Source organism: Aedes aegypti, chromosome 1 (genome assembly GCF_002204515.2).
Source record: "Aedes aegypti strain LVP_AGWG chromosome 1, AaegL5.0 Primary Assembly, whole genome shotgun sequence".
Lineage (NCBI taxonomy): Eukaryota > Metazoa > Arthropoda > Insecta > Diptera > Culicidae > Aedes > Aedes aegypti.
The window spans coordinates 74771717-74795408 of NC_035107.1; the positions used below are offsets into that span (position 1 = coordinate 74771717).

At 41.0% G+C, this 23692-nt stretch overlaps 1 protein-coding gene across 1 annotated transcript in view; it reads left to right on the plus strand.

Annotated features, from left to right (window-relative positions):
- The window catches only part of LOC5569918 (pituitary homeobox homolog Ptx1), a 181910-nt gene that overhangs the window by 100985 nt on the left and 57233 nt on the right, over positions 1-23692 (plus strand). The window contains exons 3-4 of the mRNA XM_001658768.2: positions 717-851; positions 19545-19855. Coding sequence (XP_001658818.2) covers positions 717-851; positions 19545-19855 — 446 coding nt within the window. The remainder of the gene's footprint in view (positions 1-716; positions 852-19544; positions 19856-23692) is intronic.

Below are 23692 nucleotides of genomic sequence, written 5' to 3' on the forward strand. Positions count from 1 at the left end.
TTTGTTGCTCCTTTACCGAACGACACTTACACTTATTCACGTTAGGGACACTATTCTCGAGTTTTGAGTTATTTACGGGTGACGGGCAATTTGTCGGGTGATATACGACCGAACAGCAACAGCTTGTGCTGTGAGAAGAAAATTGCTGTTGACATAAGCGACTAATTCGAGAGTTAATCATTCGGATAGCTCACTTGAGGACCACATTATGAGAACATCCATTCGCCACTTTGAGGGAGCATAAATTTTGCGATTTTTCGCAAAAAATTCAAAATGACCTAAGTAACAATGAGAGATTCTCTCCTCTCTCGCGCTCTCTCTCGATTATAACAGTGCAATACTAAAATTCTTGGGAAGTTTTTCACTGTAGATCGAAAGACAATGCCCTTCGCTTACGTTTCATACAAAAAAAAAAACGCAACAAAAGAAGTTAATTTGACTTAGTTATTGATAAAAGAGAATGTAAACAACGAAAGGCTCTCAATGTTAGATAGGTCCTATTGAAAAGTTACGCGAAATTTTCTGTCCTGAGAGTCGATTATCTTCACCTGAGATCCACAATTCCTGTGCCGTTGAACCACTACGCCATTACGCCATCTCTTCACCTAAATTGAATTAAATTACTCTCCAAACCTTAATGCACTTGTTCTTTATTACCATCTGATGTTTTTTTTTTTCTCTTTCCTTGTTCCATTTCCGGTAATCCTGCCCTGCAGTATGGGCCGAGACGGGCGACTTTCGTGATAATAGCCACAGTGCAATGTCGGCCGTGACCAGCATCGACCACTCGCAGATGGGCTTCCAGTCGTCGACGGCCCGGAACCGGAGTAGTCGGGATCGGAAAAACGACGGTAAGTAGCATCATTTTGCAGACTTTTCAAACCAGTTTTTTTCGCTCAAAATTCAAACAATTTCTATGAAAATTTATACATGCTATCTGGAGTGCAGTGAAATAATGTTCATAACTGTTCATTATTTTTGATGATTACTGATGAATGAATGAATTTTTTTTTGAGTTTGCTGTTATGGTCGTTCAAAAACAAAAGGTCTATAATTTGGCAAAAATTGGAAATTTTATCTTCTTTTCCGAAATTCCGAAAGGTTTCCGAAATGTTGTCCCTTCTCTTTTCCTTTTGAGCAATGAGCATCCTGTCCTTCGAAGTTTTATCCTTTGATATTTTTTCATAGATTCTGTTGATGTGTAGTTCAGAAAATTATTGTCTGTCTCATCGCATTATCGCATCATCATCATCGCCGGTTCTAGAGGAGATAAGCACGCAGCTCTTATCGTTTCGGTGCGATTCGGAAGCGACTGTTGTTGGACAGTTGTTAGTTACCTACGAAGGTGGTGTCGTCGAGTCGATGGTAAATAAGTGCGCGGTGATGCGTCGCTTATCTCTAGCGCGTAATATCGGGTTGTTGCTGGTTTAAACTTTGTAGAACATCTTGTTAGCATGAGCTAATGAGGGAACTAGATGAATCGATCCGAGGCTACCGGGTTTTGTAAAAACTGAAGCATTAGAAAGGGGAACACACATTAGTGGATACTTGAGATGTGTTCTTACATGGCCTAGAACTGGCATTCTGCTTTTAGCATTGATCATCACTGTGATCTTTTTTTTCCGAAGATACACTATCAGCATGAATTTGTCGAAAAGGTGCCTATTGAACCGAATAGTGATTATTAAAACTTTCTTATTCAAGATTTAGCAAAGTATCCATGATTCAATAAATTGTATTTTTTTTTTCTCGTATTAAGTCATTCAACACATTACATACATTTATTTTATTTGGGTGTTCTGCGGTCAGGTATCGGGTATCCTAATTTGGTATAACTAAACTAAGCTTCTTCTTAGAACGTTTTAACAACATATTACATTTAATTTTTCGTATAAGGACAGGACTATTGAACAGAAGAAATGAAGTCTCCTGCCCTATTTGGTCTTTACTCATCAAAATTGTTCATGAGGTCTAGGAATATTGCAAAATGCATAGCTTCGATTGAACGATTCTTTCACGCGTTTTGCAGGTGAATAAAAAGTATCGCTTATCTTTGCTCATGTATTAATTTTAAATTTAACTTTTATCATTTAACAAGACGAGTTCTGCAAACCAATCACCATTTACCATATTCAAACTTCCAGTATTTTCTTGTGGAAGTGCAGAGGACTCCTCGACTTCCATAAAAAAGTAACACGTCAACATGTATCTTTCCATCCCAAAATTGACCTGTATTCGAACGCAGCCAACTCCATTATTATTTGATACAATAATGGGAGTACTTGCACATTGATGATGCAACCGATCCTGAGTAGCGTCTGCTGATTTCCAGTGTAAGTACAGCTGTTCTTGCAATAACGGAGTAGCAACTGCGGGCGGTCAATCATGCTCATGCTCGTTCAACCTTACGACTTTGTTGATGTACCGACTTTTCAAGTCTATTGACCCTTTTGGCCCAAAGAAAAATTTAGTTTTTTAACATTATTGGCCTAATTATCGTTATTATCTGTCGGGTCTTTCGATCCAACAACAATTTCGGCTAAGCGACTCTTTTGGGAAAACGACCATTCTGGTCCACCGCTTATTTGGCGTCTCAGTAATGCTTGTGGCCTAAGGACTTTTGGCTGAATGGGAAGCAACGAGTTCATCCTTCTTTTTTTAATTGTCATTTTTCAGAAGCTTCCTGTCCAATAATAAAGACTGGACTTGGAAAAAATGAGACTTCGGGACCACATTAACGCCCTTCGCTTCGTACCAATCCATTAAAGGCTTGGCGTAGTGGCACGAAGCGAGATCCGGCCAGAAATGCGTAGGACCACGGTGAGAGCGGAGGAAGGGCAGCAAGCGCTTCTGCAAGCATTCCTCTCAATAAATCTGCCCGTTTATGGTGCTGATTGTAACTAACGGCTTGATGTACTATCCGCACTCGCAGATCGCCTGCCACAACAGGTACTTCGCGAATTTGTTCATCTTTATCTTCCGGAACTTTTCCGGAACCTCCATGCGGGACGTACCGACAAAAAACTCGACGCCGGGGATTTGTTTGGTGTCCGCCTTGATGTATGCCTCGTCAATCATGACAAGACAGCCTGGCTTGACCAGCCACTCGCGGTAAAGATTCCGCGCACGCAATTTGGCCACCGTGTTTTGCGCCTTCTTGACCTTAAAAACACGTAGCCCAATACGCTTCATGGTCTACTGGACGAACCACTTCGACAAACTGACCTTTTTGGCCACGTATCGCGTGGAAAAGTTCGGGTTATTCTTAAAGTACTGCCTTATCTTTCGCGCCTTCTCTGGGAATTCCGTTTTCGGTTTTTGGTTGATTCAGGCGCGCTGCTCGATGGTCTTCGTCTCCAGGAACATCTTCACAACGCGGGATACGGTGCCAAGCCTTTTGCCGATTCATTTGTGCGACTGAGCAGGATTATGGATCACCGCGCCCAAGATTTGCTGGCGTAGCTCTTCTTGTTTCGAATTCTTCTGGAAAACTACTTGACAGACACACATAAACATAACACTCTAAACTAGTATTGCCCATAATTTCATTGATTTTTACCCACACGGTAAGAAGTTGCACCCAAAACAAAGTGGCGCATTCTTTCCGAGTCCAATCTGTAGGCGTAAATCATTCTTTTCGTAAAAACCTGTAACATACTATTCTGACCTATGAGCCCTAAGCTCTCCAAAACATTGGCTAAAAAGTGTCAAGGGTTCATGAACTGACGGTGGCCTGCTAATCCATAGCCTGGTATTGCCCATTGCATGGTGATGTCGTCAGAAAATCGCTCTTTTTCTATTCTTTGAGAAATCTGAAACAAAAACGGTACCTGTACTCATCAAATTGGGCAGGTACTGGCACCGTTGTTTTCAAGCTTGGTTAAAGAGTGAAAGAGAGAGAATTTCACCGTAAAATGAACTATGTCATACAAAGACTCTTTTGACGCGATCGACAGACAAACGTCGGAGAAAAAATAGGCAACATTGATGCTCTATGAGAAATTATGTGGGAGAATGGTATTTGTATATCATGAATTGACTTGAGAGCGAGCTATGGGTTTTTGAATATTTATTTTCCTGTCATATTGCTGATGTGCTTAAATGTGTTTGTGTGTATAAACAACAACAGGTTGCTTGGTGGGAAGACGAAGTTTTTCTCAGTGTTGCGAACACTCCTCCGCACATTGTTCGAAGCTTTGCCATCCGAATTTCTCATTTGGTTTGGTCAGCAGGTCAGCAGCGGTCAGGGGGACAATCTCTCCTCTCTCCTTAAGGTCTCGTGCGAATTGGAACCGAGTGGCAATGGGCTTGGTTCTATTACTGAATTTTTCGGATTCCAGCATCTCCAGCGCGCTCTGGTTATCCTCGAAAATAGTAGGGTTGCTCTGTTGCTCGTTGGAGTCGATGAGAAGACGCTTCAACCAAATCAGCTCTTTTGTGCTCTACGGAAGCGCCACTAACTTAGCCTCCGTGGTTGACAACGATACACAGGTCTGTGTCCGGCATGTCCAGCTGATGGTACCGCCGTTGAACATCACGACGAAGCCGGTGTCGAATACCTTGTAGTCTTTGTTGCTCCACAAAGTGGGCCACCCCCTTGAGTGTGTTCCAGTCGTTTTGCGTTAGACAGGCTGAGGATGGGGATAGCCGCTGATATGTCCGGTCTAGTGTTGACTGACTCATACAGCAATTAATCAATTAACTTCTGGTAGTTTTTGTTCTGCGGAAGTAGCTCTCCTTGATCTTACTTGAAGTACCCAGTATCGATTTTGGATTTTGAACGACTTTGCCTCCTCCAGTCCATTCGTTCTGGAAATTTCATCGATGTATCTCTCCAGGTTCAAGAGAAATTGCCGTCATGCTCCACTTCAGTCCCAAAATACCAGTGTACGTCTACAATTGACAAAATGTTGAATCGTTTCTGAAGTTCTTTGGCTGCGCTCTCGATGGACCGCTCGTTGCAGCTGGCGATGATCAGGTCGTCAACGTATACATGAAAGTTGCACCACTGTGGTTACTTTCCCTCTTCCGGTAGAGACACGGATCAGATTTACACTTCTGGCATCCCAATAGCAGCAGTAGACGTGATCGTAATCGGTCCCATACAGCTGGCTGTACTTCAGTGCAACCAGTCTCGCCTTGAATCGCGTAACTTCAGCTTCGACACCTCGCTTGATCTTGAAGACCCATTTCGATCCGACAGGCTTCCTTCCAGGTGGGAGATTCACCAGGTCCGGCGTCTCGTTAGCTTCAATTTACTGCAACCCCTCCTCGTAGTGGAACACCTCTTATTGCTTCAAGGACTTGCCATGGCCTCGGTGAATATCTTCGGTTCCAGGAGCTCATTTTCGGTACACCAAAACAGTTGTCTTGGCGGAATGCCTTCATTGGTTCTTTGAGATCTTCATGGGGCTTGCATGTAGTCACCACCCGAAGCTATCTCTGGCACACCGTCATCTAGTACTGGAACGAATTCTGCGTTCTACCACTGCAGGGTGTGTGATTTACCTGCTTTCCAACACCTCTTCTCATCACACAATCTACGAACCGCACATCTGCCACCGAGCTCTGTCCTCCGAACTCTTTCTAGCACCGAACTCCACATAGCCTAAAGTTTCTCCAGGTCAGCTGCACCATAGTCCTCTTGGCCAACCGCACGGTCCTCCAAACTCCTCCTTGTTATCGAGCTCCTCCAGCATTTCCGAGCTCGTCGTCAATCAGCCAGCGTCGCACCTGTCCAGCATCGTTCTCACCATCTTGGCCTCCAACTCTTGGGCACCTCGTCCAAGCCACCTCCCGTTCGGGCTCTACCTCTTCAGCGAGATTCTGCCTCCTCGTCCAGGCCATATATCCTCGTTCAGGTGCTTCCTCGTGGTCCCTCATCACAATCACTTCGATGATTCTGAACGCACTTTTTTATGTCTTCTCGTTCTATTATGCTGCAATATTTTTTGGCGTCCATTCTTCTATTGGTTTAATTATAAATTGTGCCTTCTTTTAAGGACATATCCTCATGAGTACCAAAATGGCCTCTAATATGGCACCTTACTTCCCCTTCGCTTTCCGCTCCCTCCTCCCACACTTCTCACAGTGTTTTGGAGAGCGATCACAAAAAATGATTATTTGAAGTTACTAACCTTATTGTAGAGCGGTGGTTTCTTAACTGAAAGCATTCCATAATATGATTTTCACAAATCACCAGTTTTTGAATGCAAATACGTAGTTATTGCTGTGATTTGTGGTGTAAAATACCACGCACTTCCGAATCACTTCTTCTTCACGCACCGAGATATTGTTTGCTGGCTTTTCGGTGCCCGTTCTAAAACTCACTTTTAATCGTATTTCTACTCACCGTAGCAATTCAAAAATCTAATGCGATACTTGAAACACTTTGATTATTCACGCACGATGCTCCTGGGAGCAATAAATCACTTATATTAGTCAATTTGTGCTCGAAAACAGAACCGGAACGCGAATTCACTGAGCCAACATTGTTTATGATTCGGATACGCCGCTCTCACTGATTGGAAGTGATGCCAGTTTTTATGTTTGCAATTAGAATGGTTTAGATATTCATACACTTGCTACAACCACGTATTTTACAATTTCATAATACTCAAAAGGTGTACAATGTCACAAGTGTTGCAAAACATTTTTATGCGTGAGAAAAACAATGTACGACGCAATTTAACAGCAAAATTGAATATTTAACAGCAAAATTGATAATATAATTGATTATACAGTACAATTGACTGTAGAATTCAAATGCATACTGATGGCAACTTTCTCCGTCCGTGAGAAGCGAGAGAAGAGAGGAGAAAACTGCCAAAAATAGTAAACAACACACGCATGGTGTGAAAAATGCTAATAATTTTGGTCAAAAAACATGTTTTCACTACCATATGAAATAAATTGTGATTTTGAGTTTTTATGAAGTTGTTGATGAATTCATATCGATAATAATACCTTTGTATGAAACGTGTGCAAGTAACACTACCTACATAATTTTGTTGGTGGAGGTATACATGAAACATGATGATTTATTTTTGGCCGACGCACATAACATTGTGCTCCGCCTTGTTGGGTGGCTCGAGAGGGTGCTTTAGCGGGTGGCTCGAGTGGGTGGCAACATTATGTTTACGTACTCAATGAACCTTCACCTTAAAAATAGGCTGTTCTTTATATTTATACTGTTTAAAATTTAATTATTCAGTAGAGCTAAATGTTAACCATTTTTATATATTTCTGTTTTATCAATTCTTGCCAGATGTGTTATTAGAATGATAATTACTTTAAAACCTGCCAATATTCAACATATACTTTATTTTGGGACAATCGCGTGATCTCATTCCGATATATGCTGGAAAAATATTATTTCAATCACAAATTTTCCCTTCTCTCGATGATAGTCGGTGTTTTTGATGTTCATTTCCAAAATTAGAATTTATATTGAACCGTTGAAAAGTTTTTCCACAATTTTTTTCTTTTAAAGATGTGTTGTTCATTTGAGCTATGCTGTGAATGCTCTCGTATATAGGCTATTTTTGCATTAAGCCGCATTGATAGATCTTTGGATTAGAACTTTTGATAAAAAAAAATCCATTCTTTTATCAAGTAATTTTTATCGAGTATGACGTCCAAACTGGGACAGAGCTTGATCTGCAATGAAATATTCTATGAGCATTACCTTGATGAATAACTGCTAATGTTCTTTGCCAATGTACTGTTTTCAAATATGTATATCGCAAAAAGCTCAAAGAAACTCTATGTTCAGAGATGTAGAGACCCGTCACGAGTTTTATTTAGTAGTTTTCTCTGATTGTACCCCGTTTGGCATAAAGTCGTTTGGTATAAGGTCGTTTGGCATAAAGCCGTTTGGCATAAATGAAATGATTGGTTTCAGACTCATTATGCCAAACGACCATTATGCCTAACGACCATTATGCCGAACGACTTTATGCCAAATGACCATTATGCCAAACGACCTTATGCCAAACGGCTTTATGCCAAGTAACCGCTGCAAGCAAAGCTTCCGTAACACATGGACTTTGCTTGAGAGGGATGACCGCTCGTGAAAATTCCAGTCTGGATAGTTTGAATCTCCCAGTTTCTGCACCGAAGACTTGAGCTCGTTTATCTTGAGGATTTCTTGATTCTCCTGTAGTTTCGCTTGACTAGGAGCTAAGATTTTTTTTCTGGAGAGGGCCTAGAAAATTCGATAGATATAGATAGATTATCCAATAAAAAAAACTCATTCAAGGATGCTTCCAAAGAATTCACGATGAAAATCCCTTGTGATTCTTGTACGAACCTTGCAGGTACCTATTCAAACATGTTCTTTTAAGAGATTTCTTCATTATTTATTTCCCTATTTTTTCAGTGCTTAACATAAACTCATTTACCAGTTTTTACTGAGTTCCCCCGAGAGTTCCACAGAAAATCATTCCCGGGATTAGTAGTTATTATTCAACAAATTTTTATTGAACTTTCTCTAGGCTATTCTGATCTGAAATTGTTTTAAACATCTAAGCACGAAGGTCCTCCACGTATTTATTACATACACATTTCAATTGTTAGTTTAAAATATCATCCAATTGTTCAATAATAATTAGTTTAGGATTTTATGCAATGAGTGAGGATTTCTCTAGATATATTACAAAAAATTCTAGGAGTCTCATCGAAATTCAATATCACCAAACAAGAGTTCTTTACACACATTTTTTTTATTTTTTTTGCAACTTTTATTTTAAGGTTCTTCCGAAAGTTTCTCTGTAGCTTACTTTAGCAAATGTTTTAGATAATCTCTCGAAAATTCTTCAAGATTTTTTTTTAAACAATGGCAGCACAAATTATCTAGGATTTCCTGTAAAAAACATTAAATGATTCTTCCAGGTGTAATTCTAAGATCCCACAAGGTTTAGCAATAAGCAATTGAAATGGATTCAACAGTGAAAATTGTTGCGAAGCAGATCGAAGTAACCCACTGTTATGCGTAGCTTAATTTGACAAATAAATTTTGATCATTCTTGTTCCAACCTTAGTATGAGCTAGTTGACTATTTATTGCGTACTCAATAGGTTATGGGCCTATTGCGGAACAGTTTTTTCAAGTATTCAAGATACTTCTGAACTGTTAGCCAATCAAGATTGCAAGATGACCTTCAATACAGCTGGATCCTCAAGCGCTGCGGGCAGTAGCATAGTCACTTCAAGTTTTCCTGGAATTGAACGACTGACCGGAAGAGACAACTGGGCCACCTGGAAGTTCGCCGTGCAAACTTTTCTGAAGCTCGAAGATCTCTGGTGCGTCGTGAAGCCGAAGATGAAGCCAGACGGAACCTACGAAGCCGTAAACGTGGACAAGGATCGCAAGGCAAGAGCGAAGATCATCCTGCTTCTTGACCCCATCAATTACGTTCATGTCAAGGAAGCGACGTCGGCGAGAGAAGTCTGGTCGAAGCTGGAGAAAGCCTTCGAAGACTCGGGTCTGACCAGGCGGGTCGGACTCCTCCACAAATTGATCAAGACGGACTTGGCGTCGTGCGAATCCATGGGCGATTACGTGAACCAGATTGTCTCGACTGCTCATCAACTCAACGGGATCGGATTCGCGATAACCGAAGAGTGGGTCGGAACGCTGCTGCTGGCTGGCCTGCCCGACGAGTACCGTCCAATGATTATGGCGTTGGAAAACTCGGGCATACCCATCAGTGGAGACATCATCAAAACAAAACTTTCTCAAGAGGTCCAGGCAATGTCCAACGATTCCGCGTTTGCAGAGAAGAAGCGAAACGGAAATGCCGGTAAGCAAGTGAAGAAATCGGATCCTCCCAAGGGGCCGAAGTGCCGGAAATGTGCGAAGTACGGCCACATAGCGAAGGACTGCCGAAGCTCGAGGAAGGACAACGCATTCTGTACCGTGCTTTCTACTTTCGGATCGATGCCGGACTCGGAATGGTATTTCGACTCCGGAGCGAGCGTGCATATGACGCGTAACAGCAGCCTTCTGGAGAACATCAAACCGTAGCAGCAAACGGAGGTAACATGAAGATTACTGCGACGGGTTCATCTGTACTGCAACCATCCTGCAACAACGATGAGATTCCTGTCCATGACGTTCAATTATTACCGGATCTGTCTGCGAACCTACTGTCGGTCAACCAGATCGTGAAGAGGGGCCATACCGTCGTCTTCAACAACGATGGGTGCAAGGTGATCGACCGGGACGGCGATGTTATCACTACTGTAAGCCTCCGCAACGATCTATTTAAACTTGAACAACGGAAACAAGGTAAGCAAACCGCTTTATCATGTTCATCAGCAGGAAGCTTGGAGATGTGGCACCAACGGATGGGGCACCTGAATGTCAACGGCGTGCGCAGCCTGGCCAACGGACTGGTGACTGGCGTCAATATCGTTGGAGGAAAAGGAAGCATGGCTGTGCCCGATGCAAGGTTCTCGCGCAGAAGAAGTAATGGACGTGGTCCATTCCGATATCTGCGGGCCAATGGAGGTCAAGTCGCTTGGGGGAAGCCGTTATTTCATCGTTTTCGTGGACGACAAGTCGCGCGGAATGTGGACGTATTTCTTGAAAACGAAGTCGGGAGCTAAGGTCGTCAAAACTTTCCAGGATTTCCACGCTATGGCGGAACGACAATCTGGACGAAAGCTGAAAGTACTCAGAACAGACAACGGAAGAGAATACGTCAACGCGGGCTTCAAGAAGTACTTGGAGCGACACGGAATCGTCCACCAAACAACGAATGCGTATACCCCGGAGCAAAATGGCATGGCGGAGCGTGCCAACAGGTCGATCGTGGAGCGTGAGAGGTGCATGTTGCACATGGCGAAGCTATCGAAAGGATTCTGGGCGGAGGCAATGGCTGCTTCCGTGTACCTGCTGAATCGGTCGCCAACCAAAGGTCACGACGTCACCCCGGAAGAAGCGTGGTCTGGCAAGAAGCCGGATTTGTCCCATATACGGATTTTTGGAACTCGTGCCATGCAGAATGTCGTATTTCTCATGTATACCTAAATGAGCTAGTGTGCCATGCGATATTTCATATCGCAGCTCACAGATTATGTGAGACACGAGATGCAGATACGTACAAAATATATCTTAGTGAGCGAGTCTCATGAGACATCTCGTGAGACTCGTCACATGCGCTTACTAGGAGTACTTTATGCAGTTATGTTTGCCTAGTACAATAACCCCACGGAAGCATACGGCTTTAGTTTTTGCCTGTGCTTCTTCGGTGGCCAGCACAAGTTTTTCAATTCAAATGCTAGAATCTCAACCACGTTTAACCGCGTCAGTCATTTAAACTGTCTACAGGCAGTTTAATCCATAATTCAATCCCTTTTAATTGCTTTTGAAAGCTTTACCTGCGAGTCTCAAATGCACTGTCACATTGAGATTTTCTCATGAGACGGCGCATGAGCCAGTGCAGATGTGATCGTTTGAGCTAGGACATTGCTACATGAGATCTAAAAAAATGTGTCTCACCATAGCACGTGCTCAAGCGTGCGATAATTTTTGTGCGCTCATGGCAAGCTGATCTCAAGCTCTTGAAGTGAAGCGCGTATACATGATGTCTGGTGCCATGGTCTTCGTTCCGAAACAGAAGAAGTGCGACGCAAAATCCGAAGAATGCGTTCTTACGGGATTCGACGAGCAAACAGGCTGTACAACCTGCAGTCGAAGATGATTGTCATCAGTCGGGAGGTCAACTTTATCAACGAAGGTGAGTCTGTTCCGGCTCAACCAACAAGTACGGTCAAGAAGGTTATTACGATGAAACTTCCGACGACAATGAAGCGACCTTGAGTGAATCTGAAGATGCCAACAGTACCGTGATCAACTTGACCCCTGTGCTCCCACCGCGACAAAACTCATATCCACCTAGGTCAGAGGTGTCGAGGCGCAGCGGTCGGGAGCACGCCCTTCCAGGCAAGTATAAAAATTTTGTAGTTCCAACACGAGGTCTTCCCAGTTCTATTCCTTCCCAGAAACAAAATGTAATGCCCCCGGGACCGAGGAACCAGAGTCAATCCGACGATGGTACAAAATCCCAAAGCGAAGTCCGTAGTTCACGTGATGCCACCAGACCCGAGAGGCAGGGTCAATTCAGCGGGATCGTAAAGTCCGAATCCGAGGCCAGGATTTCAACAACGGTTGAAGATCCGTACACCCATCAGGATGCACTGGCGCGTGATGACTCCGAGCGGTGAAGGCGGCGATGTGTTAAGAATACCAGGTACTAATGGACAACAACACGTGGACGCTGACGGCCCTCCCGGAAGGAAGAAAGGCTATCAAGTGCAAGTGGGTATTCCAGACCAAGCACGATGCAGCCGTGAACATCGATCGCTAAAAGGCGTGGCTAGTCATCAAGGGGTACTCTCAGCGAAAGGGGGTGGACTACGTCGAAACCTACTCGCCAGTGGTTCGTCACAGTTCGCTTCGATTTCTGTTTGCGCTAGCTGCCAAGCATAATCTTCTCGTCGACCAGATGGACGCCATCACCGCTTTTCTCCAAGGCGATTTGGACGAGGAGATACACTCCCGTGCGAAAGTTTGGGTTCACCCCCTAAAAAACATACAAAAGTGTTCTGTCCATATCTCTGTGATTACACGTCCAATTGAAACTCTTTAAGCCGCATTCGAAAGGCAAAGAGTTATTCTTATTTCGTATGTATTTTTCAAAAACCATTTTTTGAATTTTGTATACTAATTTTTTACTTAAAGTTGCGACATTTTTCAAAAAACACACTGAAAAATCATATTGAATTTCCTCAGCATTGGGTCGACCAAAATTTTAAATCAAAGTGTCATTAGAATCGTAATCTTATATTCTTTGAAGAGACCCCACGAAATTTTGGCGGAAAAATCTGGAAAGTATTCAAAATCAATGAAACAGTCAGTCAAGTCATCGTGCAAAAGTTTGGGTTCACCTGAGCCGCACGCACATCATTTTTGTCAATATCTCTGTCATTTTTCAACCGATTTTAATAGTTTAAAGCTTTATTGAGCGCAAATAATGACGTGTACATGATTGGTTTGAGATTTCACAGATTTAAGTCAGTTTAGGTGAACCCAAACTTTTGCACGATACACCATACTGAGGGGTGAACCCAAACTTTTGCACGATGACTTGACTGACTGTTTCATTGATTTTGAATACTTTTCATATTTTTCCGCCAAAATTTCGTGGCGTTTCTTCAAAGAATATAAGTTTACGATTCTAATGACACTTTGATTGAAAATTTTGGTCGACCCAATCCTGAGGAAATTAAATATGATTTTTCAGTGTGTTTTTTGAAAAATGTCACAACTTTAAGTAAAAATTTAGTATACAAAGTTCAAAGAATGTTTTTCGAAAAATACATACGAAGTAAGAATAACTCTTTGCCTTTCGAATGCAACTTAGAGAGTTTCAATTGGACGTGTAATCACAGAGATATGGACAGAACACTTTTGCATATTTTTTAGGGGGTGAACCCAAACTTATGCACGGGAGTGTATATATATGGAACAACCCCCGTGTTTCGAGCAACCCGGAAAGCGACCAATGGTGTGCCGTTTAAATAAAGCCCTATACGGACTGAAACAGTCAAGCCGCGTGTGGAACGCGAAACTAGATGCGGCGCTCAAGAAGCTTGGACTGAAGCCATCGAGATACGATCCGTGTCTTTACTACATTGTTAGCGGCGGGAAAGTTCTGTTTGTCACAATCTACGTAGACGACCTGATGCTATTCTCCAACGACGAAGATTTGAAGAACGAAATCAAGGCCAAGCTAAATAGCTAGTTCCGTATGAAGGATCTCGGACCCGCAAAGAGTTGCCTAGGGATCCGGATCACGCGCACGGAGGAGGGCATAGGACTTGATCAAGAAGCCTACATCGAACCGGTTTTGACCCGCTTCATGATTCAAAACCCCCAGCGGCACCGATGAACACCGCGGTCAAGCTGACGAAAGATACGTCTCCGCAAACCGAAGAAGAAGCCAAACAAATGGCGGCGGTACCTTACCAAGAAGCGGTAGGGTGCCTAATGTATCTCGCTCAGTGCACCAGACCCGATATCCTGTTCGCCGTCAACCAACTGAGTAGGTACAACACCAACCCCGGACCAAGTCATAGGCAAGCCGTGAAGCACCTGATGTGATACCTGAGAGGAACATCGACGTTGAAGCTGCAGTACTCAAGAACTGGCAACGAGGACATCTGTGGTTTCTCCGACGCTGATTGGGCCGCTGATATGGACGACCGGAAGTCAACCAGCGGATACATGTTCCTGTTGCAAGGCGGAGCGGTATCCTGGAGCTGCAAGAGACAACCGATCGTTGCATTGTCCACCTGCGAGGTGGAGTACATGGCGTTGTCTGCAGCGGTACAGGAGGCTTCCTGGTGGCATGGACTCGTGTTGCAGTTTGGCGGTTAACACCCAATAGATCTCTACTGTGACAACCAAAGCACCATTTGTATAGCAAAGAATGGCGGATACACCCCAAGGACAAAGCATATAGATATTCGTCATCACTACATCTGAGACGCACAGGATCGGAAAATTTGTGAAGATCAACTACATTAATACCGACGATCAAGTAGCTGACGGATTAACGAAACCATTCCAACGGATGAAGCTGGAGCGGAATCGGCAAGCCATAGTGGTTTCTGCGCTCGTGTACATACACGGTACATGTCACCAACACTACTTAAAAATTGCTGGTGGAAAATATAAACAAAGATCAGCTGTTCCCAGCAAAATCAAATGGCAGTACTTTCAACCAGCAAATTTGCGCATGTGTTCGTGACAGCGCTCGGCGAGAGCTCAATGGGAATCGCATAACTGGCTTGAGGAGGAGTGTTGCGAAGCAGATCGAAGTAACCCATTGTTATGCGTAGCTTAATTTGACAAATAAATTTTGATCATTCTTGTTCCAACCTTAGTACGAGCTAGTCGACTATTTATTGCGTACTCAATAAAAATGTTCTTACCGATTTCTCAGAGAAGTTCTCCGTAGATCGATCTGCATATTTTTCGCAGAAAATTCTTTAGATTTCTCTGATAATCAATTTGATGTTGCTCCCCTAATTCCTTCGTTCCTCTCTCGAAAATAATACTCTAAAATTTCTTAAAAAATACTTACCTAAGAAAAATTACAAAAATCAAACATTCCTGTAATGTTTACTGCAGAATACTTCCAACTGTTTCTTCAAAAATACTTCCGCTTAAATACTTAATAGTTTCCCTAGCAATTTGTTCGAGCATTTCTTCAGAGAATTATATTATTGTTTGTCTTAGGATGTCTTCACACCATACATTCATCCAAATATTTTCAAGAGATTTAAATTCTTCAATTAGCACTAGGGCTTCTTCGGGGTATTTTTTAAGCAATGCCATTCTTTCAGGTTCTAGAAATTCATCCACTCTCTATTTTTGGTTCAAAAGCTACTTCAGGAACACCTTGATATTTTTTATCCAATTTATATAAGGTTTCTACAGAAACGATAAAAGATTAAAGACAGTTTACTTTGTAACACTTAAATGTTTTGTGCCAGTCTAATAATATTCCTTTTTGTTCGTAACCAAAAGATCAGCAAGCTTCAAGAGTAGCTTTTGTGCCCAAAAGAGTAAAGCTTAAGTAAGTGTTGCGCAAGGTGCATAACCAAAGGCGAATGAACTGGACGCTTAGGAAACAATCGATAAGTTATGGAATTTTCCGCAAATTAACTTGTACCTGGTCCTTTGAAATTCGAAAACCCACCAATCGGGAAAAGCGATTCAGTGGAAAGTTTTTAGATTATTTTGAGTCCTCCAGAGCTGACCAATAAAAAAGATCGTACAAAAAAGACTGTACACGATTAGGTGGAAATTACGTCGTAGCTTTAAGGCTCGAACAAGTTTATTGTGCGCTTTCCATTTTATTCTGGTGGAGTCAGTTAAAGTGAACGGATCATTTTCCGAAGTAGTAAGCTTTTCTTTAAAAGTGAAAGTCTTTGTTCGAAAGTGAACTTATCGTTAATTTGTGAGCTTTGAATTCGAACTCGAAGTAAGTTCGCGAGTTTTCCATAATTATTCGAATAAGTTATTTAATCGAGTGGTTCAGTATTTTGAATTTTCAGAGTTTAAATAGTTTGACCGGTAAATTGAATAAAGTGAATAATTTATTGTGATTAGTCAGGTAAGCCTTTAGTGAAGAATTATTATGAGATTCATGTTAGTGAGAATTTATCACGTTGAATAGGCAGCGTCAAGCCCATCCAACGTGGGCAGCTTGTCCAGGCTGGTGCAAATTGTCCCTGGATTGTCCTGAGTCACTTCGAGTCCACGTGATCGGGAATCGCCCACGTGTTCCAATAGGTGTTCCGACTACGGAGTTCCTTCCTGTGTCTAGCCGAAGACTGTTCCGACTAGTGGGCCATTGTGGGTGGAAAATCTCGTCCAACAAGCGTTCCCCCGAATCGATAAGCTCAGACGTGAGCTTGTGCCCAAGTGTGTGCTCGAGTCGCCGATCTGTAATCGAGTAGAATTATCGACGATTGGACTCGTTTCGCCAAAGCGTGAGGCGTAGAGCAACAACAACCCGCTCTAACTCCACCAACCGCCAGGGACGCCTCTACCCTGAAGATCGTGCCCACGCGCGAGTCTACCGTATAGCACACGTTCCAATTAGAATCCGACGAAGCTCTCCTGCCGTCGAGGGACGATCAAGCCATCGCCGTTGGAGCACCACGCCGATGCAGTTAAGGTCAGATCCACACTAGCTTTTGAACAGATTGATTGTATCCGCAAATTGTATATATAGAATAAGCTAAATGAGTTAAATGCGTGACGTCACCAGACAAGTTACTAGGTTTTATTTGAATGTTCACAATAAATTGAGAGCTTGCATACGTTTTGAATAGGTCCTATGCAAATAACTCTCTAAATTCATTTTTTTTAAATAAATTCGTTTAAATTGACTTAGTTTCATAATATTTATTTCGAGTTCGGATTGAAAACGACTCTACTATTCTTTTACGTTTAGTTTTAGTAATTATTTAGATTTGTTGGTTCCTTAAGTTAAGACTTTTTCTGCCGCTCAGTTCTGGTTGACTTTTTCTTTTATTTTTTGGTTTAGTTTCCAGTTTTCAGTTGGTTTGTAGTTAGATTTCCGTTCATTTGTCCTTTCGTGTGTGCCATTTTGGAGTTTTTGCTTCTGCATTGAACTATTTGCGACCTGCCCTGAGAAGGGTGGTCTCATACCGGGCTTTGACAGAGTAACGGTCCTTCGGAAGTCGAAGGTGGCGCTAAAGCCGTTGCTTGAGGAGCAGAGAAGAACGTTACAACTTTTACGTAATTTCGGGTGAAATTGATCATTTTTCACGGTTTTTCTAGTCTGTTTTCTATAATGTTAACAATGCCAAACAACTAAATGCGGGAAAACAAGTACGAAGGTGAGCCTAATCGCCTTATGTGCCGAAATTTTCTAACAAATGTCATTTTAGTATTAACAAATATCTCCAAAATAAAAAATCATTTCGGGGATGAAATTGATCACTTGTCAAAGCCATTATTGTTAGTTTTCAAAACAACTCTACATGATAAATTTGAGCTCCCTGAATCCGAATATGCTTGTCAAATTCTTAACAATGCAATATTTATATAAATAACGAATAGTTAAATTTCAAGAATTACGCGGAAAACGCCTAAATGTATGCAATTTCTTAAGGAATTCAATTATATCTAACAGAAATTCAATTATTTCAACCATATGAGCTAATTGGTCCGAGTTTTAGTGATGAAATCTGGTTTGGGGATATATCTCAAGCATCCTCACAAACTTTCAGGTTTATACAAAGTTCAAATCCTTGCTTATAAATAGAAGTTCATAAGTGTTTGTCAATACTGCACCGTGCATGATTTTGAAATTTTACATTATTTCCATAGTAATAAACATTTTTTAACGCAAAAAACTTCATAACACACAATTTGACAATAGTTACGACAAACAACGTTCATTTACTGCAGCTTACATTGATATTTCTGCTCCATTACGAATAAATAAAATCGTGTGATACGATGATCAAATTCACCCTTCTGATCAATTACACCCGATTTTACGGTACGTCTATGAAAAGCACTATTCCAATTTGTTCAACAAGTTCCCAATTTACGTCTGATGTTTCTGAAGCAGCCCGGGAGCTTCGGAAAAAGAAGTGATGAATGGAAATGAATACGGTCGTTTAGGGCAATTCATCAAATCCCTCCAGTTTACAAATTAGGCAGAGGTGCGGAACGCGGCCAGTAGTGTCCAAGCATCGGCGGAAGCACCTGATAAGAAAAGCCTCAAGTGACCATCACCAGTCAATTAAAAACTCCGAGTAACGGCATGTTTCGCCATCCATCGATCGACAACGCACTGCCCCGTATTCCCGGGCTGAGGTAATAGGAGAGCAACGACGAGCACCCAAATCATCCATTATACAATTCAACTGTCAGAGCTCTGTGCTGCCCTTTGGTCTTATCTGCGGCAGTTTCCCTGCTGAACCTCAACGGAGTAGCTATTTGAATACGCGATATCGTCGGAGAGATGATTGGTTGGTTTACTTTTCCATTAGAAGGAAGAGGGTCAAGAAGACGTCAGGGCGCAGACCGATAAAGATCACTCACAGCAAAGTCAAGACACCCAATCGAAATGATTGATATCTTACTGCTCAGCTCACGTTTGGCTGCATAACTGTTTACAGGTGATGACGACTATGCGAGTCGTTGCGTTGAGGTATCGTGTGACAGTACAATTGAGCATTCACCTGTCCGACGTTTGTTTTCTTTGGAACGTGTGACCTGCTATTTTTGGGGCCTGGTGAATCGATTCTTCGTTTTACAGGTGGCTACAGGAATTGCGGAGTTGGAGTTGTAAACAGCGTCATTCAGAAGAGATTCCGATCGAAAACTACCAAACTTCTAAAATCTGATAATTTGAGATCACTTATTTTGAAACTGAGATTGTCACGCTTAGCTTGACTACCCCCCTTAGAGCGTGATGTTATTTGTGCATGAACCCCAAAGGAAACATTTTTTAAGTGTGTCAACCAATTACAGAAAATTCCAAATTCTCCATTCACCTTGATTTGCGATATAGAAGGTAACCTTGGGTTTCCTGATGGAGTACAAGGTCTCCTGCCTAAATCCACCATATTCAAAAATACTGATCACGTTTCTCGAAACTCTTTGCTTGTAATTTTTTTTTTTATTAATTTTCCTAAATGGCCGTATTCATTTCCATTCATATTTTTTTCGAGCCTTGTGACGCCGATGGGAAACTTATTGAACAAATTGGAATTGTGCTTCCCAACATTGCAAGTTTGATTCAAGAGCAAATCTCGACTGGAGTTTTATGTAAATTTGCACCGCTATTCAATCAGGGAAACTTTTCACGCTTACAAACCAATCTCTCCCACATACATTGCCATCGATCGGCGTACACGGTTTCCGAAAACTATTGATTGACAAAGTTTTAATTGATTTCTCCGTTCTCCCATTTTCCTCTCTAGTCACACGTGTCGATCCCACCTCGGTCAAGACGGAAAACATCAGCAGTGGGATGTCCCACGACGACAGTGGAAACCCGGCGGGAACGACGATAACCGGCGACGGCAGCGGACAGGATCAGGGCGGCGGCTCCGGAGCCGGTTCCGGCGGCAAGAACGACAAAAAGAACAAACGGCAACGGAGGCAGCGGACGCACTTTACCTCGCAGCAGTTGCACGAACTGGAGCAGACTTTCAGCCGGAATCGCTACCCGGACATGTCGACGCGGGAGGAGATCGCCATGTGGACGAACCTGACCGAGGCCCGAGTTAGGGTGAGTTGTTTTTTTTTCTTCTTTTCCCCGGGACATGACACTTTCATGGTTTATTAAACTTTCGTGGTCTCCCTCCTTTGGGCTTCCGTCCGCAAAGGGGTTTTCCGATGCCGAATCCGATTCCGAACGCAAAACTCCTCGTAATCGCGTTGTGTGTTATGCAACATATTGTTATTCATAACTTTGTGAGTTGGACAGAAAAGGGGTTCCGATTTTGGGAAAAAAGGTCGGCAGAGGGGTCGTCGAGCGGCGATGACAAACGTTTATTCTATAATGGTTTTATTGCGATTACATGCTGGGTAATATACAAAGGATGGCATATTGTGCGGCTGTTTACACCAGAAATGAGCAGCGATATTGAATTTTAAATGGGAATAAGGGTTGGTGGAGTTGTCCCAAGGATTTATATTGTATTTGCAATTTTATATAATCGACAACAAATAAATCGAAACATTGAAAAGTTTTGAAGCTCCTTATAAGAATCATTGTTAAATATCGTTAAATTCGTTGGGATTGATTCTTGAATTGTAATCAGCATAAAGTGAATAGGAATTGGAAAAGCATAAGGTGAAATCCATTGCATTTTTGCAAGTGTGAAGAAAAAATATCCAAACTTTTTTGTAATCTACTACAGATGCCACACAGTCTTCGTCCTTTGGAGGAGAGGCCTATGTCATCCGCAAACAAAGATTTTTGACATCCCTGAGGTAACTCAGGTAAGTCAGATGTGAACATATTGTACACCATGAGGGATCGAAATCCATACACCCAAGAAATGAATCTAAATCCGTCCAATTCATACAAAACGCCTACCATTTGTATGAAGTGTACAGATTTTGAACCGGTACGGATTTCGGTCCCAAAATGCTACCTTGAGGAACACCAGCTCTTACAGGTAGTCTTTCAGACCTGAAGTTCTGATAATCAACCTGAAATGTACGATTTGACAGATAGCTTTGGATTATTTTTACAATTTTTGTTGGATAACTAAAGTTTTTTTTTTTTAATTTTACAATCAAACTTTCATGCCAAACATTGTCGAATGATTTTTCTATTTCTAGAAAAGCAAGACCAGTAGAATAGCTTTCAGATCTGTTGGAGCGAATCGAATTAGTTACACGTAGAAATTGATGAGTGGTCGAATGTCAATGTCGTAATTCGAATCTTTCATAGGCAAAAATTTTCGTGGACCATCATTCTGTTCAAAGCGACATTTAAAACAATTTTACTGATGGAGGAAAGAAAGATGATTGGACAGTAGCTAAGATTTTTGTCTGGTTCTATAATTGGTACAACCTTGGTTTTTCTTCCATTTTTCAGGAAAATATACCAACTGCAAACATTTGTTAAAATTAACAAATGATGATAAACTGTTTATTTTCTGGAAGTTTCTTGATGAGGATGTAGAAAATTCCATCATCGCCAGGGGATTTCATATTTTTGATTTTTTTTTTAAATAGTAGTTCCAACTCCTTCCAAATCAGTCTCCCAGGAATTTTCGAAAACGTACTTTTGATTGAGAATGTTTTCAAAGTCCTGAGTAACTTGATTTCCAATTGGACTATTGAGTTCTTAATTAAAATTGTGCGCGCTTTCAAACTGCATAGCAAGTTTTTGAGCTTTTTCGCAATTAGTTAGTAATAATTTGTTTTCCCCTTTCAATGCCGCTATTGGCTTCTGAGGTTTTTTCAAAGTTTTAGATAATTTCCAAAAGGGCTTAGAGTCTGAGTCCAATTGAGAAATTTTATTTTCAAAGTTTTCATTTCGTAATTGTGGAAATTGTTTTTTAATTTATTTTTGCAGATCTTGCCATATAATTTTCATAGCAGGATCGCGATTTCGTTGAAATTGCATTATCCTCACGTTTTTAAGATGGATCAGGAGCTCAAGATCATCGTCTATAATCACGGATTCATTTTTTTTAATTTTCTTTACATTTTGGAATTGCAATGCCCTTGGCTTCAACAATGGAATTGTTTGAAGTTTCAAGAGCATTGTTAATATCATGTTTTGTTTGTAAAAAAATGTGAACATCAAGATTACTATCGATATATGTTTCATATACATTCCAATTGCCTCGTATATAATTGAATGTGGAGCTGATAGGATTGAGAATCGCTTCATGGGATATTTGAATTGTAACAGGGACATATTCAGAATCAAAATCAGCATTAGTAACCAGTTGTTTACAAAGGTGATTACAGTCAGTTGAGACCAAATCAATCGTAGAAGGGTTTAAAAAACCTTGTTGAGTATCTTGAATGAAAAGGCACAAAATTTTCACTTATGATGTTTAAAATCGTCTTGAAATGTCTGTCAAGTGGCTAAAAATCATTAAAAATAAATAATGACATTATAGTGTCCAATCCGGGACATAGTAGGACAAAAGCATTTTAGACACAAAAAATAAAGTAAAAAAGGTGTAATAGTATCGTTATGGAAATTTATTGGACTTCTCTTGGCAAAGAAAGCTCTCAGTTAATAACTGAGGAAGTACTCATAAGAACTGAGAAGCGGACTCTGTGCCAGTGAGGATGTAATGACAAGAAGAAAAAGAATTAATCATGATTTTCCTCAACATTTACTTTGAGTATAATCCTAAAGTAAAGTACTTCTTAACGCGTTTCTTCTGTTCTGTCAAATTTTGAATTACTCTTTGAAAGATTTAATCTGACCAAATGTTTATCACATTTGCATTTGCATTGAATAGTATTAGAAAAAAATATTATGCATACTCATAAGTAAGCTGGATAAGCTTTGATTTCCCACTTTTTTATTACGCCTTTTTTATTATTTTTATTTTTAAGGGAAAGGTATACATTATCGGCAGATCTCTATCTACCGATAATGTATACCTTTATCTGTTTACCAAATTAAGTTTATAGGGTGTCTCAGAAAGTATGGGTACGACTTTGATATCAAGAATCATAATATTTTTTCAAACCAGTTAATGCTTTTATATTTTTTTTATTTTCCTTGGAGCATTTAAAAAGCAGCCTGTGAAAAGTTTGTTTGAATAAATAAACTTTTACATAAATTTGTTTATTTTAAAAATTCAATTCTTATCTAGCCAGCACAAACCCTACTCTTGTGTTTTGTTGTAACTTAACTAGTAATGAATTCTTTTTCCAAAATCCTTCAATGTGGCGAGTTTAAGTATACAATGTATATATGACGTTCCATAAGATTTTTTGTTTACAATTTGATTTGGCTCTGCTAGAAAATATTTGACAAAATGATAAAATTCTAAAAAAATGTTTGTTTTTCTCTCCACACACGATAACTTCACGAAATTATAGTTTTTCATGTATTTTCAATATAAATAAAATTATTTTAAATTTACTTACTTAAAATGTCTATACTTTAAGATAGGCAACAACAGTTTTAGATATTTACATGTTTTGAATTTGTTTACCAGCATATCAGTCTATTTTGCTCGAAGTAAGAGGGAGCACCTAGAAGAAAGCATTGAATACTAGATGGATGGGTACCGTAAGGGAACGGCGAGAGAAATTGGATAAGATGTTGAAGAGGGCATACCATATATAAAATCGGTACGCCGTTCTCTTACGGTTGTTACCGATATTTCGGAAACAACCAAGTGAATTATTACATAGCCAGCCTAAGATTTGCTGTAAAAATGTAATTTAATTTTAATACCCCTTGACTCCGACATCTATGAAATCTGAAACGTTGGCAACCATTACGCGGCAAGCTTTGAATTGAGAAAAAGAGGAAGAGGGATGAGAGCAAGGGAAGTTGCATGAGAGAAGGAGGCAGAATAAAAAGAGAAGTGAGAGAGGTCGAGATCAGAGAGGGAATCGTCGGGCGTCTCAA